An 18667-nucleotide genomic window follows, 5' to 3' on the forward strand; every position below is an offset into this window, starting at 1 on the left:
TCTAGGAAGACCCCACTTCTTACCCCGAGACATAAAAAAGCCAGGCTGGAGTTTGCCAAAACTTACCTGAAAAAGCCTAAAACGTTTTGGAAGAATGTTCTCTGGTCAGCTGAGACAAAAGTAGAGCTTTTTGGGCAAAGGCATGAACATAGAGTTTACAGGAGAAAAAAAGAGGCATTCAAAGAAAAGAACACGGTCCCTACAGTCAAACATGGCGGAGGTTCCCTGATGTTTTGGGGTTGTCTGGCACTGTACTGCTTGACCGTGTGCATGGCATTATGAAGTCAGAAGACTACCAACAAATTTTGCAGCATAATGTAGGGCCCAGTGTGAGAAAGCTGGGTCTCCTTCAGAGGTCATGGGTCTTCCAGCAGGACAATGACCCAAAACACACTTCAAAAAGCACTAGAAAATGGTTTGAGAAAAAGCACTGGAGACTTCTAAGGTGGCCAGCAATGAGTCCAGACCTGAATACCATAGAACTCCTATGGAGAGATCTAAAAATGGCAGTTTGGAGAAGGCACCCTTCTAATATCAGGGACCTGGAGCAGTTTGCCAAAGAAGAATGGTCTAAAATTCCAGCAGAGCATTGTAAGAAACTCATTGATGGTTCCCGGAAGCGGTTGGTCACAGTTATTATTTTGGCTAAAGGTTGTGCAACCAAGTATTAGGCTGAGGGTGCCAATACTTTTGTCTGGCCCATTTTTGGAGTTTTGTGTGAAATTATCAATGTTTTGCTTTTTGCTTCATTCTCTTTTGTGTTTTTTCATTTAAGACAAATTAAATGAAGATAATACCAAAGAATTTGTGTTTGCAATCATTTTCAGGAATAAACTGAGTATAATTGCAGGGGTGTCAATACTTTTGGCCACAACTGTAGTTCCAAAGCTTTACTCACAGTCTGTAGTACACGCAGGTGCCTGCTTCCGTGCTGTGTCCTCCGGGTCAGGGACTCAGTCAACCTCCTGGTCAGATTGAATGCTCCCTTCCAACACTCCGCCAACATGTGCCTTTCTGAACGTCTCCTCTTCTAGCGCCTTTAAGGGTGAAGTACTCCTAGTACTGAGTTACACTGGAGTGCCTCCTGACAGATGTTCCCAAGAACCATACTTGTACGGCAGACAGCTGTAGCCTGCTTCGGGGACTCCTTACTCCTGAGTCTCGGCTCACTATCCAAGTTGCTGTTGTGCCCCCAAGTCTTAGATGGGAGTAGTGCATTTACAGCTCACTACTCCACCGGTGTCTGTTGTAGAACCATTAGTGTCCATACAACCTCGGGGACCGGGCCCCGACCTTGCGCTTAGAACTTCTAGGCAGGGTTCTCTCCTAACCCACGTCCTCTGTTCCCTTTTACTCCTTCGTTCCGTACTAGTCTCTCCTTCTTATGGAAGATCAGGTTTCTGTTCAATGTCTTTCTCCTTCTTTCCTTTCCCGTGCCAGCAGACCCAGGTCACTGAGATCTGCTGCAGCACTTCCTCCATCCCTCTCCCAGCGATCCTCTCTCCTCACTCTCTCCTACTGACTGACTGACTGACTGACCTGAAATCCTAAACCTTCCCGCTCTTTTATGTATTCTAACTCCACCCGCCTCCCAGCACGTTTCGTGTTCCAAGCAGGGAGCCACCAAAGGTGCTCTGCTACACTCCAAGCAGGGAGCCGCAATGTGACTTTGCTGAACTACTGTATTGTGTGGGATGCGAGTGTTGGAGCGTGGTCAGGAGCCTCCAACTTACCTGGATGGTGGGGCACCACACCTCAGGAGGAGGTGCAGTACCTCTGTGGCAACTGAATCCTCAGGGGCGCCACACATGTATTTGCTATATAATCTGAGAACAGCATGATGTAGGGGCAGAGACCCCGATTCCAGCGATGTGTCACTTGTTGGTCTGCTTTCTGTCATTTCGATATAATCACTGCTTTCTCTGCTGTAAATCTACCTGAGCTCTCATTGCTGAGCACTGTGTAACCCCGCCCACACCACTGATTGGCTGTTTTCTGTGTACACTGTGCATAGGCAGAAAGCTGCTAATCAGTGGTTTGGGCGGGATAAAATATAGACCAGAGGGACTACTTGGCACGAGACAACTAGTCCAGTAGTGATAATCTCCAGCTGATAAAACTCTGATTTTATTGAAACAGCGATACACAGCCAAGTAAGCAACACATCGCTGGAATCAGGATCTGTGCCCCTACATCATGCTGTTCTCAGATTACAGTACACAGCAAAAACCTGCTGACAGATTCCCTTCAACTCATTCTGCCATCAGCAATTGACAGTAAAACAACCCAGAGGCCATAGAAGGCAAACGGTGTAAAATTTTAAGTGAAACCCAATTGTAAAAATGATTTTCAATTCAAAATAAACAAAAAATTGTCTCCCAAGTGTACAACCCCTTTAATGATGTGCAGAGTGACACACGGATTGACCTCCCAGAAGTGGAGTGCACCAACATGATGGCGTGGGGCAAGAGCGGCAGCGCCGGAGACCCAACAGGAGGACAGAGGAGCCGATCAGAGGATTGGAGATGGTGGGAGGGGTAATGGGAGCACTGGCAGGAGCCAAGTGGAAGAATTTTTTTTTTTTTAACCTGTTCCTGGTTCTCAGAATCCAGCAAAATTGTATCCGGAATGTACAGAAATCAGATCATGGAAGGAAACGGATTCCATATTGGACAGGATATTTGTAAACAATCTGGTTAAGAATCAATTCACTCATCTCTATTAGAAAGTGACTGATGATCTGAGCAAGAAAACGGCACTGACATAAGAGGAAAAGAAATATCTGGGGTTAATATGTTTTATGCATTATTGCACAGATAACATGCATTATGCATTGTGCGGTTCACACTGGCGCCCACCTGTGGTCTTTGTATGACTTGTCATGAGCAAATTTTTTATTTCCTTTTTTTTTTACTCAATAACTCTCCTTTGTGTGTATCATATAATCATTTAGTAGTTATTTTGATTTTCAGAATTTTTTTTTATTTTTTGCAGTGCAGCAAAACTTGCGACGAAGGATTCCGCTACCGCAAAGTGTACTGCACCAATGAAGAGAAGAAGGAAGTCCCGGCCTTACATTGTGATGATACCAACCGGCCATCTGACGTGGATAGCTGCAACCTACAGTCTTGTGAATACATCTGGATAACCGGGGAGTGGTCTCAGGTACTAGCAGGGGCATCACTTAAAGGGAACCTATCGCATTAAATACGACGTCTGAGGGCCGCATGTTACAGAGCAGATCGATAGATCTATATATCTGGGGAAAAAATGGTCTGACTATTAATTTAAGCATCTAAACTTACTCCTTCTGGTGATAGGAGTCCAGTAGGCGGTGCTACTTAGTCCAGTAGGCGGCGCTACTTAGTCCAGTAGGGGGCTCTACTTAGTCCAGTAGGGGGCTCTACTTAGTCCAGTAGGGGGCTCTACTTAGTCCAGTAGGGGGCTCTACTTAGTCCAGTAGGGGGCTCTACTTAGTCCAGTAGGGGGTTCTACTTAGTCCAGTAGGTGGTTCTACTTGGTCCAGTGGGCGGTGCTACTTAGTCCAGTGGGCGTGCTACTTAGTCCAGTAGGCGGTGCTATTTAGTGGCTGACAGGGAAGGCTGCCAATCACTGACAAGGACCTCCCACTGGACTCCTAAGCCCAGAATAAGAGTTAAAAGCATGAATTGCTCGTCTTACAGACATATGAGTCCATCTGCGCAGCTTCTCCTGCTCTATGACATCCTGCCTGCAGACTGGACTCCATATTTAATATGACAGGTTCCCTTTAATTCTTTGGTATCCTACGATTTATGGAGAATTTTACAAGATCTATCTGCTCAGTCTTAGTAATTACTTGTATTCCCCATAACAATAGTTTAAGGCTCCGTGAACTCTTAAGTTGTGTTGTCCCTCTCTTATTCCTCCTGGAAATGTATGAATAAATTGACAACTGGGTGTTACCGTTCCTTCTGTGGGTCTTTACACGGTACTTTCACTATAGATTGGACGGTGTCGGAGCGTGTAGGGACACATCTCATTAATAAAGGGCAAGGTGTTAATTTCCAGGAGGAGTAACTGAGGAAACAGTGATTTTAGGGGGAAAGAGCTGAATTCTGTTTTTAGTCTGCAATCATATCTTCTTGCTTTCCCAGTGTTCGGTGACGTGCGGGACGGGCTACCGGCAGAGGCTCGTGTCGTGCAGCGAAGTGTACTCGGCAAAGGATCATTACGAGTACGGCTACCAAAGCTCCACCAACTGCCCGGGAACCCAACCTAACAACGTGCAGAGCTGCTTTTTAGGAGAATGCCCCGTTATGGCTTCATGGAGGGTTGGCAACTGGGGCAAGGTGAGGACACGGATAGCCCTATTGTACCGTGGGACCTCTGGGGGGACCACAAGGGCGTATGGGTGCAACGGTGTCCGAGCAGAGAGGGGTAAAAGTTTTCAAAACAGGTGTCAAAATTGGGCATTATGACTTTTTGCTTGTTGGCTCGCTGGCATCCATATTGGCACGAGGTGCAGACATCCATGGCACATGCTGCACCGCTCATTCTTCATTCTCACCCCCTGTCCTGTTATGTCCACAGTGCTCTGTTACCTGCGGAGCTGGATTTGTGCAGCGTTCTGTGCAGTGCTTAACCAACGATGACATGCCCAGCAACATGTGCCCGATGGACACCAGACCAGAGGAGAAGAGGCCGTGCTACCACCCTCATGACTGTAAGCTGATGTGCTGTAAATGGCGTCCCTCCTTCTGTCCCATCCACTGATTGTCCGGAGCCACCACTAGGGGGAGCTCTCGAGTTCAATGTGTGACTCTATGCAGACAGCTCCAGCTAGTGGTGACATAATTGAATTTTTCTACTATCTGTGGCTCAGACTTGGAGCTATGCATAAAAAAAAAATGAGGGTCCAGAATCTCAAATACCAAAAATCATCCATCATATAAACTGCACACGGTTTTATTACCCAGGACTGAGAAACTGATGACCTATCCTTAACATAGGCCATCAATAGCTGATCAGTCGGGGTCCAGCACCCATCACCTCCAATGATAAGCGGTTACTAAGTCTGGTGACTGCCGGAAGACCGCAGTGTATGGAGCCAGAACACGGCAGCCCCATACTCAGTCTAGTGGCCATTCTCATGTACTGCAGTGCAGTATGGGAGCTGAGATGCAGGACTGTGGCATTATAAGTCCTAATAGTGAGACCAATGTTTGACCGTTTAACAAGTCTTGCAACTTATTCAAGGATATTTAGCTAAAACATAGCTGCTTGTCTTAAAGGGAATGTTCAATATTTGGAAGTTCAGCGTATGGAGCCCATACATTTCAGCTGCAGTACCGAGGACGGCCACTACACAGTGTACGGCGCTGTGGTGTCCCGCCTCTAATCATTGTATACTTTTGGCGCCGTGAGACCTGATGATCACTGATCGGTGGTGATGCCGGGTGTCCGACCTCTACCAATTTGATATCAATAGGATAGGTCATCAATATCGCCGTCCTGGAAACCCCTTTAAGATTGCTATAGTAGGAGCTGCTGATCGCTATCTGATTTGGGTCAGGGAGACCGTTTTATGAAGTTTACTCCCTAATAGGGTATGTGGAAAGCAGATGTCCCAAAAGGAAAATTCCCCAAATCTTCATAAAGCATGGATCCTAATCCAAGCCTGTGCAGCATAGAGAGGCAGTGTACTGTATAGCTACGTCTTCTGACCACCTCTGTCTCCAGACCCCGCAGAACGAGCAGGAACCGAAATAAAGAGAAATGTATATACTAAAGATGAGCAAATAAATGTGTAGGCCTCTGGTCCAGCGACCGGGTCAGTGGCCACTGGATGGAGCCCTGCAGGCCGCTTCCCACCCTCCGCCATCTGCAGCGCCTCTTTAGATTAGAAAACGTGGCGCAACATAGGATTCTTAGAATAATATAACAATTCATCTATTTTTTTTTTTTTAGGCGATTTGCCACAAAGTTGTCGAGAAGTGAAAAGACTCCGGAGCGTCCGCGAAGACGGCGAGCACTATATAGCCGTGCAAGAAAAAATAATAAAGGTGACTCCATCCATCAGGCAGCGCCGCTCACCGCGCTCTGCGTGCTCTATTATTTATAGACGGCCGCGGGCGCGCTCACACCAATAACGATTGCTTTTCTTTCAGGTTTATTGTTCTGGGATGCAGTCAGACGGCCCTAAGGAGTATGTGACTCTCATAAGTGATGAGGCAGAAAATTACTCCGAGGTCTTCGGGTACAGGTAGGATTGAAATATCGCATTGTGCGTCGCGCCGACATAACAGGGGGCTGCGGCCTTGTCGCTTTTCATTTCTGGATGAGGAATTCACAAAACGAATAATGGCACCACATCCCCAGCCACCATGACATCCCCAGCCACCATGACATCCCCAGCCACCATGACATCCCCAGCCGCCATGACATCCCCAGCCGCCGTGACATCCCCAGCCACAGTGACATCCCCAGCCGCCGTGACATCCCCAGCCACCATGACATCCCCAGCCGCCGTGACATCCCCAGCCACCATGACATCCCCAGCCGCCGTGACATCCCCAGCCGCCGTGACATCCCCAGCCGCCATGACATCCCCAGCCACAGTGACATCCCCAGCCGCCGTGACATCCCCAGCCGCCGTGACATCCCCAGCCGCCGTGACATCCCCAGCCTCCATGACATCCCCAGCCGCCGTGACATCCCCAGCCACCATGACATCCCCAGCCGCCGTGACATCCCCAGCTACCATGACATCCCCAGCTGCCATGACATCCCCAGCCACAGTGACATCCCCAGCCACAGTGACATCCCCAGCCACAGTGACATCCCCAGCCGCCGTGACATCCCCAGCCACCATGACATCCCCAGCCGCCGTGACATCCCCAGCCACTATGACATCCCCAGCCGCCGTGACATCCCCAGCCACAGTGACATCCCCAGCCGCCGTGACATCCCCAGCCACAGTGACATCCCCAGCCGCCGTGACATCCCCAGCCGCCGTGACATCCCCAGCCGCCGTGACATCCCCAGCCGCCGTGACATCCCCAGCCGCCGTGACATCTTCAGCCGCCGTGACATCTTCAGCCGCCGTGACATCCCCAGCCGCCGTGACATCCCCAGCCTCCGTGACATCCCAAGCCTCCGTGACATCCCCAGCCACCGTGACATCCCCAGCCACCGTGACATCCCCAGCCGCCGTGACATCCCCAGCCGCCGTGACATCCCCAGCCGCCGTGACATCCCCAGCCGCCATGACATCCCCACACTCCCCAACACCTTCAGGGTACGTGTACACGTTGCGGATTTGGCTGCAGATTTTTCCGCACGGATTTTGCTGAATCCACAGGTAAAATTACCTGCGTTTCACCTGTGAATTTAGTGCAGATTTACTGCGGATTTTCTGCAGAGTTTGTGCGGATTTCCCCTGCGTTTTTACATCTGCGGATTCCTATAATGGAAGAGGTGTAAAAATGCTGCGGATTCCGCACAAAGAATTGACATGCTGCGGAAAAAAAACTGCAGCAAATCTGCGCAGAATTTTCCACAGCATGTGCACAGTGGATTTGGTTTTCCATAGGATAACATGGTACTGTACACCGCATGGAAAACTGCTGCGGATCCGCAGGGCCAAATCCGCAACGTGTGCACATACCCTCAATGTTAAAAGCGAAACAGCACAAGGGTAACATCAGGACCCGCAGACTTTTGGGGGTGATTTTGATCCGTGTTCGGAATAAAAAAGGACGTATCTCAGTTTATGTGAACAGCTCCATAGAGTAGAATTGTTACCTGTTCTAGGCCTGAAAAACACAGAACTTGTACATGAAAAACAGATATTTGAATAAGGCCTTAAAGGGATTTTCCAGTTTTGTAAGAAACAAAAATGCCCTCTAGCCCCTCACCTGCTGCAGTTTGTTTTAAGAAAAAAACAAGCTGTGCTGTACTCACCCTCTTCAGGTCTGGCATTGAGTTTTCACCGCTGCTTCTGTGGCGCCCCTGAGGGTTCAGTCGCCACAGAGGTACTGCACCTCCTCCTGAGGTGTGGTGCCCCACTATCCAGGTAAGGTGGAAACACCTGACCACACTCCAACACCTGCACCCCACACCACAAAGTAGTGCAGCAAATCACCTTCGGCGGCTCCCTGCTTGGAGTGTAGCAAAGCACCTTCGGTGACTCCCTGCTTGGAACACGAAACGTGCTGGGAGGTGGGTGGAGTTTAGTTCACATAAAAGAGCGGGAAGAGTTGAGTCAGTCAGTCAGTCTTTCATTCAGTCAGTGAGTGAGGATGTAGAAGGACAGAGTGTGAGAAAGAGAAGATCCCCGGGAGAGGGATGGAAGAAGGAAGTGCTGCAGCAGGCCACAGTGATCTGGGTCTGCTGGCACAGGAAAGAGACAGAGAAAGGAAGCTTGATTCTCCATTGGAAAGAGGGATTAGCACGGAACGTAAGGAGAATAAGAGGACAAGGACCAGGATTAGAGGAGAACCCTTTTCAAGTTCACAGCGCAAAGCCGGGGTCCGGTCCCCGAGGTTGTACGGATACTAATGGTCCTGCAGCAGACACCGGAGGAATAGAAGTAGTGACCGCTTTATTTCCACACAAGACTTGGGGGCACAACAGCAACATATTAGTGAGCCGGGACTTAGTAGCAAGAAGTCCCCGAAGCAGGCTACAGCTGTCTGCCGTACAAGTAGAGTTCATAGGAACATTGGACAGGAGGCACTCCAGTGTAACTCAGTACTAGAAGTACTTCATTCAAAGGTGCTATAAGAGGAGACGTTCAGAAAAGGCACATATGTTGGCGGAGTGTTGGAAAGGAGTATTCCATCTGGCCTGGAAGTTGGCTGAGCTCCTGACCCGGAGGACACGGCACGGATGCGGTCACCTGTACCACAACAGACTGTGAGTAAAGCTTTGGAACTACATGCCCTGGTGTCCTCCACTTATTCCTGCGCAAACTTGCCCAGCACCGCTACATCCCTTGCGCCTGACACTATACCATCTACGTGTCACTTCACCTACACTGCCCTGGGACTACAGCCCTGCCTGTGGAGGGCTATACCACCATTGCTGCACCACACCATCTGTCCCAGAGGATCTGTCTGCAGCGTCGACTTACATCTTCATTGCCGAACACCACAGGTGGCGTCACGAATCACTTATAGACTTTCACTACCATAAGCACGCTCAAATATAACCCCTTTTGTAATGGAGCCCCAGGGCCACGGACTGGGTCACTGCTGCCGTGACAACCCCTGTTAAGAAGAACAACCGGCCCGGTACCAAGTACCCCACGGCCCTGGTGAGTGAGGGCGCTTCACTTCTGATATCTGTTATTGTTTACACTGATATGTTGATGGCGCTGCAGCTAATCAATTCGCTCAATGGTCAAGGTGACGCTGACAGTACTCAACTCTCTAATTGGCTGCAGTGCTGTCAGCGCTACCAACAATGACCGACACTCAGCACTGGACCAGGGAAGGGTGAGTAAGGGTCAGTTTGTTTGTTTGTTTTTAAAGCAAACTGCAGCCAAAGGACAGGGATTTTTTTTCTCCAAAAATGGAAAACCCCTTTTAATTTTTCTGCCATGTCTTCCCAGGCTTCATAAGAAGAGGTCAGTGCCCAGCAAGTAGTAGGAGTTTGCCCATTTTGCATGACAGCCTGAACCAGCAATGCATTCAGACCACTCTGGCTACTTACCACCAATTATGTTGGCCAGTTGTGCCCCCAATCTCACCCGAGAACGCCCCCAAACTGTGTGGAACCACCATTAGCAGACGGAGGTTTTCAGGCCGGACAAACCTCTGGGATTGTGTCTATTAAACTGGTCACCTAATAGTTGGCAGCCCACCATGCGGACCACCGACAGCTGCGTATGGTTTATGCCCAGCATCATATAAACGGTATTTCTTGCTTTTTTGCAGATTACAGAACCCCACAGAATGTCCATATAATGGGAGCAGGAGAGCAGACTGCCCCTGTCGGAGAGACTACACCGCCGCCGGCTTCTCCACCTTCAGTAAAGTGAGACTGGATCTGGCGACTTTACAAATCATAAGTGAGTGCATATATAAGGCGATGGCGGTCCGTCCGGAGATGGGCAGGGGGCACTACGTGGGGGTCCGCAGGCACAGAGCAAGGGGGTACCACTGGTGTGATGTTAGATGGCACCTGGGACTATGACAATGCTAGGTGGCACCTATGGGGACTAAAGGGCAGACACATTATGGAGGGCAGCAGCAGGTATAATGGTGGAGGCACAAAATACCTAATATTGGAGACCCAGGGGGCATCAGACTCAGTGTTAGGGGGCTTCGCTGGATCCGAGGTACAGAATGAGGTCTCAATAGTAGCAGAGGTAATAGCAGCTACTGGAGCAGCGCAGCCGGCACATTATCGGGGGGACACAGCAACATCTATAGCACCCCCAGTAGGTATAATATTGAGGGGCAGCGGGGGGAAGCAGGCACCTGATTAGGGGTCAGCTCAGCATGGGTAATAAGGGGCAACAGGAGCAGCCCAGCAGGACCAATATTGGGGCAGTAGATGGATCAGTAGTGATGAAGCTCTAGTACAGATACAAAGGAGAGCAAGCAACCCCCCACATTCAGAGGAGTCGGCCATGACACCAGAAGATGTTCCTTACCCCGGGGGCAGTTACCCCAGTTACATGAATAAAGCCATCATTAGCCTCTCACCCCGCAGTATCTGTGTGACAGATCCGCCACAGAATACCTCTCCACCCTCGGCGTTCACTCATCCTGTCATCATCCCTTTTCACCCATTACACATGTAGAATCGATCTGTTCTTTCCTTCTCCGCAGCCACGGATCTGCAGTTTGCACGTACTCTTGATGGACGACCCGTTCCTTACGCCACAGCCGGGGACTGTTACAGTGCGGCAAAGTGCCCGCAGGTAAGAAACTGTAGTCATGCGGACAAAACACACAACCGGCACCAGTGTTGTAATGATAGTCTCTCAGGCCGGTGCGTCATATCTGATACATCTTATTATTTCTCCCATAGGGTCGTTTTAGCATCAACCTTAAAGGAACTGGTCTTTCTGTATCAGAAACAACAAAATGGATGTCACAAGGCACCTATGCGGTGACGGAAATAGCCAAATCACCCGTAAGACCTCACGTTTTATATGATTTAATATCTATAATACCAATCACGCAGGACGGGATGAATGCATGGTATCATCTGAGATTGCGATGCGGATTTTAGCGACAGCTGCAGGTAAAATCCTATTATAATGATGTTATTGTCTTTAAATTTCAGGATGGAACCAAAGTCACAGGGAAATGTGGTGGTTATTGTGGGAAATGTATTCCGTCCTCCGCGACCGGCCTCCGTGTTCAGCTGTTGTAGAAATGGTAAGGATGGGGAGCGGCACAAAATGGGAATACCGCTTTAAGTTGGCCATACACATGAGATATGAGCCTGCACATACAACTAAAAATGTCTCTACAATTTGATGTCTGTGATGGTCTTAGCTGCCAAATCAGCTGAATCTACACATATATCGTATGTATCATGTCTATGACCAGCTATCATACACATTAAGGTCCGCTCACACTGAACGATTATCATTAACGAGCGCTCCTAGGATCACTTATTTCATGGTAATCATACAGTCTGCTGTAAACAGGCTGCCAATCACCCCACAAGTGAGCGAAACACTTGTTTATTGAGTGAAATGTTCTTTTGTGCTGCAAAAAAAGATCATCTTCTCGGCAGCACATCATCCTGAGTAAAGCGGACTTGTGCTGCCGAGAACAATGGCAGCCTATGTACACCAACTGATCTGTTACAGATCACTCAGTGCACATCTTTAGCGCGGTCGGCGGGTAAACAGGATGCTAAACGACTGCCGAATGGCAAGCATCTTGCTAGCTGACTGCCTTTTAGCACTGCACCTCGCGCAGTATGAATGAACCCTTAGATGAATCCACCAATTTTCCTGGGGTCATCCAATGTGGAAGAGGGTGTCCTAATTTACCCTCAATGGCAGATGTTGGGGGAAAGAGGAAAAATTGAGATTAATTCCAACCGCCTAATCCTTCTCTCTGTTGGGGGAGATCACCGTTACACTAGATAATTGGCGGACCACCAAAACTTGTGGTTTTGGATGACGGGTATCAAGACCTTAAGGTGGCCACACACCTTGGGTAATGGTTGGCTGAAGCTACGTCTCCTGACTCCTCTATACTCGGCCAAAGGAATATAAATGGGTCAGGGGGAGTCAGGTCCCACATATACATTAGCGGGTCTGTCACTTCTTCCGAAAATCAATGGATGTGAATGCTTGTAACATCGGTGGACTCCTTTACTCTCCTCTCCCCATTGGGAACACACGCAAGCGGCCTTATATAAGTATGTCGGGGTGACAGTTTTTATGGTTTTATCTCTCCAGGTGATGCTAGACCGACTCTGGCAGTCTGATGACGAGCATGGAACTAATCTGAAATTCTTCTTTCCGTCTTCTAGGTGCTTTAAAAATGAGAAGAAATCAGAAATTCAGATGGATAAAGACTCGTGTTGCAATACCTCCTCCTCTGCGTCTGTACATGTGTAGATAGATTGTATACCACGTGGTGTATAGAATAATATTTATGTCTGAGGTTATTTATTTTAATATTTTGTGTGCGTAAAATGTGTCTTGTAAGCCCTCCCCTGCGGGACGTGTCTCCGGGCTCTCGCCTGTCCGGAGCCGTCACCAGTGAAGTGGTTCGGCTGCTTTTGTTTTTTTTTTGTTTTTGTTTTTTTATTATTGTTTTATTTCTTGGTTCCACATTTGCAGTCCATCCACTGCATTTTACGTGCTCTACATCATATGTAGCGTATTGACATGATATCTCCCAGTTGGCTGACGAGCCTCCGGTGCTTCCCAAGTATTAGCAGCGTATGCTTGGCATTTTCCATAAAATGTTCCTAGGAAGAAATATTGTAAGGATCCGTGACCTTTCAGCTGTCAATCAGGGTGACCGATCTCCCATTAATGACACATATACGGTAACTTTTGTTTTCATGGTGACTCCATGTAGACCGAGAAGAATGGTTCCTTCGGTTCTAGATTTTTGTGAAACAGTCACGTCCATTGAGCCTCTTAATAAGCTAGTATATTTTGAGGATGGGCATGACTTGATCCTGTATTGGGAGGGTGTAAGACCTAGGACTGCACGGGGGGACATATTTTTCCAATATAATGTTGTTTCTGGAAAACCTCTTTGAAAGGGTTTTCCACTTTCGCCCAAACGATTGGATACTGTTAATGAACCAACATAGACAGTACTCGCTCTCCCCGGTCCAGCGCCAGCTCCCCACAGCTGCTTCTGTCTCTGAGTGACATCATCAGCACACATCAACTCTGCAGCCAATCACTGAGCTCAGTGGGTCTATATCGGCAGATCCGCTGAACTCCGTGATTGGCTGCAGCGGTCATTAGTGACGTCACTGCTTTGTTGAGTTGGCGCTAGACCGAGGGTGACCAATCAGGTCATCTTAACCCCTTTAGGTCCAGGTTACGAGGCTGAATTTTACTGTCGGTCTACGGGGCTGATCGTGGGTCGCCTGACCCAAATTATCGGCCTATGAGGCTTTAAGTTGGGGTAAGGAGACCTGCAGTCAATCCAGGCACAGGTCTAGTTGGACTATTGGGAAGTAGTCAAATCTCAATATCCTCGTGGCGTTAATTTCTGAGATACAATAGTCCTAAAACCGGCCAAACCCATGGGTCAATGGGATCTGTTACATAATAGACCCCTAAGGGTAACATTGGGGGCCCACTATTAAAAATCGTCTGCATACTTACCAACTTTTCAATGTCCCAAGCCAGAACATTTAAAGGGAACCTCTACATATAGATGTAGGGTCATAGCTATGAAGGTGCTTCTCCCCCAAGAAAAAGTCCACCGTGGGTCCATCAACCTTCATCATATCCACTCAATGCACCGAGTGAAGCGTTTTATGGTGAAATGCCAAGCATAACCCATCATATCTCATGTCAGTCGGTCACTTGTATAATAACTTTGTCAATTCTGTACGTGTTTAATGTAATATTTTATATAAAAAAAGGGAATTATTTGCACTATGAGCTGAAAGTAAACAACGATGGTGCCTTTTATAGATAAAAAAAAGAACTATCTTTAGAAATATTTATTGAATTAATATCTAAGAGTCAAATATTATTATTTTTTTTATATTCGTAAGGAAGTTACGATAAGAAATGTACTCGAGAAAATGTTCATGAACTACGTCGAAATATTTTTTATACATTGCGTGAATTGTCTCGTGCCATCAGAGCTGAAGAGAGATGGTCACCAAAGCATTTATCAAGGGACACATGGACGTTTACTCCACATGGAGAAGGGCAGAGGCTACTGGGGCCATAATCGAAAATTTCCAACAGGACTTGCCCTACCCCCCAACTATCATGGGGTCTTTACTAGAATTGGTCTTCTCCTGTGGGCCAAATGGTCCCTTTGTGTCTCCTAGACTTCAAGCCCATGTGCCACCTCTGCACCCACTGTAGTAATGCCCTTGTTTTTGGGGACCATGAGGAACCCAAACCAGTTCTCCGGGAGCCGCACATCAGGTCTTCATATGTTGGGTGCTCTCGTCCTTCAGCTCACTCTTGTTTTGTGTCCTCCATGTTTGCTCCTTGCCCCACATTTAGGGGTTCTCATCTCTGTATTACCAAAAACAATTTTGGTAAAAAAAACAATATTGAGGTTTAGTATTTTTTTGGACATATTAAGGGGGGCAGTCTTTCAGTAACAGTTTTGAGTTGGGACAACCGTCAGTCAGAGCCAAGAGCAGCCACTAAGAGCGCCTCTCTCTGGAGGACCCGGTGCTTCCGTCCATTACTCGGACAGACCATTGATTTTTATTGTGTAGCATGCAATACCTTATTTCCCCTCTGATGGTGCTGTAGGGTAACTAAACACTTGGAGTAAAGCTAATCCTATATTGTATCTATTGTTCAGTGATTCTATGCAAAAGTGTCAGCTGCTAAACCTCCTCAATATCCAAACCAGAAGAACGGACAGTGGGTTCAGAAGGTGCATGGGGCCCACTGGACCTCACATCCCGGACATTTAAGGCATATCCATTAAAAAAAATACCTCATAGGTGCAGATCAAAACTCTGGGACCCAAATCTATCTTGAGGATCTTTTATGTTGATCATACATGCATGGCCGTCTCCATTGACTTCTATGGGAGTTCTAAAAGTATCTGATCTTCCATGGAAGCCAATGGAGACAGCCTTGGATATGTGGTCACCTGACTGTTCCCAGTGGTGCAAGATGGGGCCCATTCAGATATAATGTTCCTAAATGGGAATACGCCTTTAAACACAAATATGTATCAGGAGAGCGAAGAACTAAAAGAATAACACATAAAGAAGCTTACCCAAATATGCCCGTCCATTAATGACTTTCTCACCAGCATTGATGGTCATCTCACGTCTTAAAAAAAAATCATGAGTAGTCATTCTTTATCTAGATAGCTCTACTGGGGTTGTTCACGTTCATTTCTTCCATAACCAGAGGTAAAACTGGTAACTCACTGCCCTCTATGGGATACTTAAAGAGGACCTGTCGCTTTCCATAAATATGTAATTACATTACCTGGTGTAAATGCCGCTGTTCTCCCGAATCCGGCGATGTTTTTCTTTTGTCCCTGAACCTCTCCGTTCCTGAGATACAGCCTTCTCTTCCCTGTACATAAAAGCTAGTCTTAATTTGCAAGTGGGCGAGGTCAACTGTGCTCTGTGGGAGGTTTCTTTTAGACCACACCCAGTTGGATGACAAGACTTGATTTATATACAGGGAAAAACAGCCCATATCTCAGGAACGGAGAGGTGCAGGAACAAAAGAAAAACGTCTCCGGATTCTGGAGAACAGCGGCATTTACACCAGGTTAAAAAAAAATGCGTACCAGAGGGAAGTGACTCTTAAAAAGAGGCAAGTACCTGCGCAGAGAAAGAAAACAACGAAGAAGTGTAGACCTTTATTATCCAAACATATCATGGGATATAATGGTCTCCATCCCGTGGCTTACAGATGGAGGACCACTATACCAGAGAGAGCGTTGGGCCTTGGTGGCTACAGTAGACATGGTGAAGGTGACCATCCCGGTCTCCGCACGTGGTAGGGTATAGGTCTGGTTACCCACTTGCCTCAGCAAGAAGAGTTTACTAGGGTGCAGAGATAATGTAGACCACAAATAATTCAAAAAAGTACAAATTTATTTTAAAAAAAAATGAATCTGTGAATTATTTATTAATTATGCTGCAAAGAAAAAAGAAAATGTTATTTGTCGTCATTAATGAAGTATTTCCAATGTTTTTGAGGTTTCAGCCATTTACTTTGTACATTACTTCTCCTCCATGGCTTTACGTGACAACCTTGCACTGCTGGACCTCTGCTTGGTCCAAGGGCTGAGCCTCCAGGATAAGTGTCTGCATGTTTGGTTACGGCCACACTGCTCTAGAATCTAGGCAATGCCTCATAAGAGGGGCTTGTTTTTCGGAGGACTCTTTCCAGGGACCCTCATTGTTTCTCTTATTACAGAAGATCTTGGGTTTAATGATGAAGCATAGGGACCACTAATTGGACACTGGTTGAAAATGAGCAAAAACATGAGCCTATGAGAGTTGCAAGTCTAGTGGCTGAATGTATACTCAATGTTCTTCTACGATTGGGGGTTCCTTGTGCGAAGACCCTTAACTTTTTGTTAGAACAAAGGAGCCGTGTCACTGAGGTGTGCCAAATTAATTAAGTGGCATGCGTGTACGATGCCAGTGTTGAGTCAGCCCCAAATTGTCTCACAAGCATTCCTCAAGGCTACTACACGGGATCATTTTGGTTCCAATTTACGATCCCCCCAAAAAACCCACAGGTTACTTACCACCCTATGGACCAAGGGAAAACCAGTACTGTAGGCTATCTGGTGCCCAGTCTGCCTGTATGTGTTCCTTACACAGGTGTATTCACTCAACGATCAGTGGAGAAGAAAACGCTTCCGCCTCAGATCATATATTGCAGATCATCTAGCTCGTTTCACGCTGTCCTCCATGCCCCAGAAGATGCCATAAAGGATGAAACCATGGACTTGGCCTAGCTTGAGTCACTCTGTCCTCTATGCCCCAGATGATGCTATAGAGGACAAAACTAGTGACGAGCGAGTATACTCGTTGCTCGAATTTTCCCGAGTATTTTGGCGTTCTCTGAGATTTAGTTTTTGTCGACGCAGCTGTATGATTTGCGGCTGCTAGACAGCCTGAATACATGTGAGGAATGCCTGTTAGGGAATCCCCACATGTATTCACACTGGTTAGAAGCCGCAAATCATGCAGCTGCTTCGACACAAAACTAAATCTCCGAGCACGCCAAAATACCCGGAGGACACCCGAGCATGCTCTGGAAAACCCGAGTACTAAGCATACTCGCTCATCACTAGACAAAACCCTTTGTTTTGGTCTAGCTCGAGTTGCACTGTCTTCCATGCCTCAGAAGAAGCTATAGAGGCTGAAACCCAGGTCTTCAGCTAGCTTGAGTCAAGCTGTCTTCTGTGCAACAGAAGAAGCCATGGAGGGTGAAAGCCTGGTCTTGGGCTAGCTTGGGTCAAGCTCATCCTCTATGCCACAGAAGAAGCCATGGAGGGCGAAACCCTGTTCCTAACTTGGAGGACAGCTTGACACGAGCTGATAATTTTAACATTCAGTTCTCTGTTATTATAAGGAGTATATGAAATAAACTATCTGTTTTGATTTGAGGAGCTGGATGTGAGCACTACATGATCTGTTTCTAGTAGGTGGAAAGACGAGATCTATGTGTAGCTGACCTGGGGGCGTTTTCTGCTCCTGTATAAGTAACGTAATATCCAGAAAAGACACCAAACATCCTAGAGTGACCCACAACCATATGATCAGTTTAATGAAGGAGCCACGCTGCCATGGATCAGCACAGTCGAGGTACAGAAGGTGCAGTGTTTGGTACATTTTTTATTTTCCCGTAATCCCTAGTTCCATCCATGTATCCAGCCCGGTATTGAGAACCTTTAGGCCAGAATTTCTAGGAAGTGGGTTTTTTTTTTTAAAGTCTAGATTTTTATACCTTACTTTGGATTATCATTTTGTCAGTGTTTTATATAAAAAAAAAAAAAATGAAAAGGCCAACGCTATTTTTGTATGAACGGCCGTGAAATACCGTCCTTTCCTGTTTGTCTTTTTTCCGTCCTGTTGTTCTCTTCATGCACTGTATCTCTACAATTATAGGGTTGGTATAAATTATATTAATTTCAAAGATGCTACTCGTCTGATATATGCTTTTTGTAAGCATTCTGTCTTGTATATACCTCTTCTTACATCTCTGGTGCTAATTATGTTACACACAGATGTTTTTGTTATTTTTTTTATACCTGTCCGATATCTGATCACTCATTTTGTATCCGTTTTATATGGTATTAGATACTTAATATGCACTGATCATAGCTTTACCGGTGTTCACCTATTAACAAATAAATTATTTTTTACATTTCTAAGTTTTGCTTCTTTTTTTTTTTTTTATTTAGACTGTTTAGTCACACACATTATGTGGACAGTAGTAGCGGGTCACACGTCCTAATAATTCAATTCTGGTTATTCATTCAGCCCCAGTGTA

At 46.9% G+C, this 18667-nt stretch overlaps 1 protein-coding gene across 1 annotated transcript in view; it reads left to right on the forward strand.

Annotated features, from left to right (window-relative positions):
* Positions 1–14169, forward strand: part of ADAMTS9 (ADAM metallopeptidase with thrombospondin type 1 motif 9) — a 256075-nt gene extending 241906 nt beyond the window's left edge. Inside the window, exons 31-40 of the mRNA XM_073569764.1 lie at positions 2995–3165; positions 4137–4331; positions 4573–4705; positions 5950–6044; positions 6150–6244; positions 9921–10054; positions 10821–10912; positions 11023–11127; positions 11281–11375; positions 12490–14169. Of these exons, the coding sequence (XP_073425865.1) occupies positions 2995–3165; positions 4137–4331; positions 4573–4705; positions 5950–6044; positions 6150–6244; positions 9921–10054; positions 10821–10912; positions 11023–11127; positions 11281–11370 (1110 nt within the window). The 3' untranslated portion in view covers positions 11371–11375; positions 12490–14169. The remainder of the gene's footprint in view (positions 1–2994; positions 3166–4136; positions 4332–4572; positions 4706–5949; positions 6045–6149; positions 6245–9920; positions 10055–10820; positions 10913–11022; positions 11128–11280; positions 11376–12489) is intronic.
* The last annotated feature ends 4498 nt before the right edge of the window (positions 14170–18667 follow it).

Source organism: Dendrobates tinctorius, unplaced genomic scaffold (assembly GCF_039654945.1).
Source record: "Dendrobates tinctorius isolate UK_male_01 unplaced genomic scaffold, ASM3965494v1 ptg000027l, whole genome shotgun sequence".
NCBI lineage: Eukaryota > Metazoa > Chordata > Amphibia > Anura > Dendrobatidae > Dendrobates > Dendrobates tinctorius.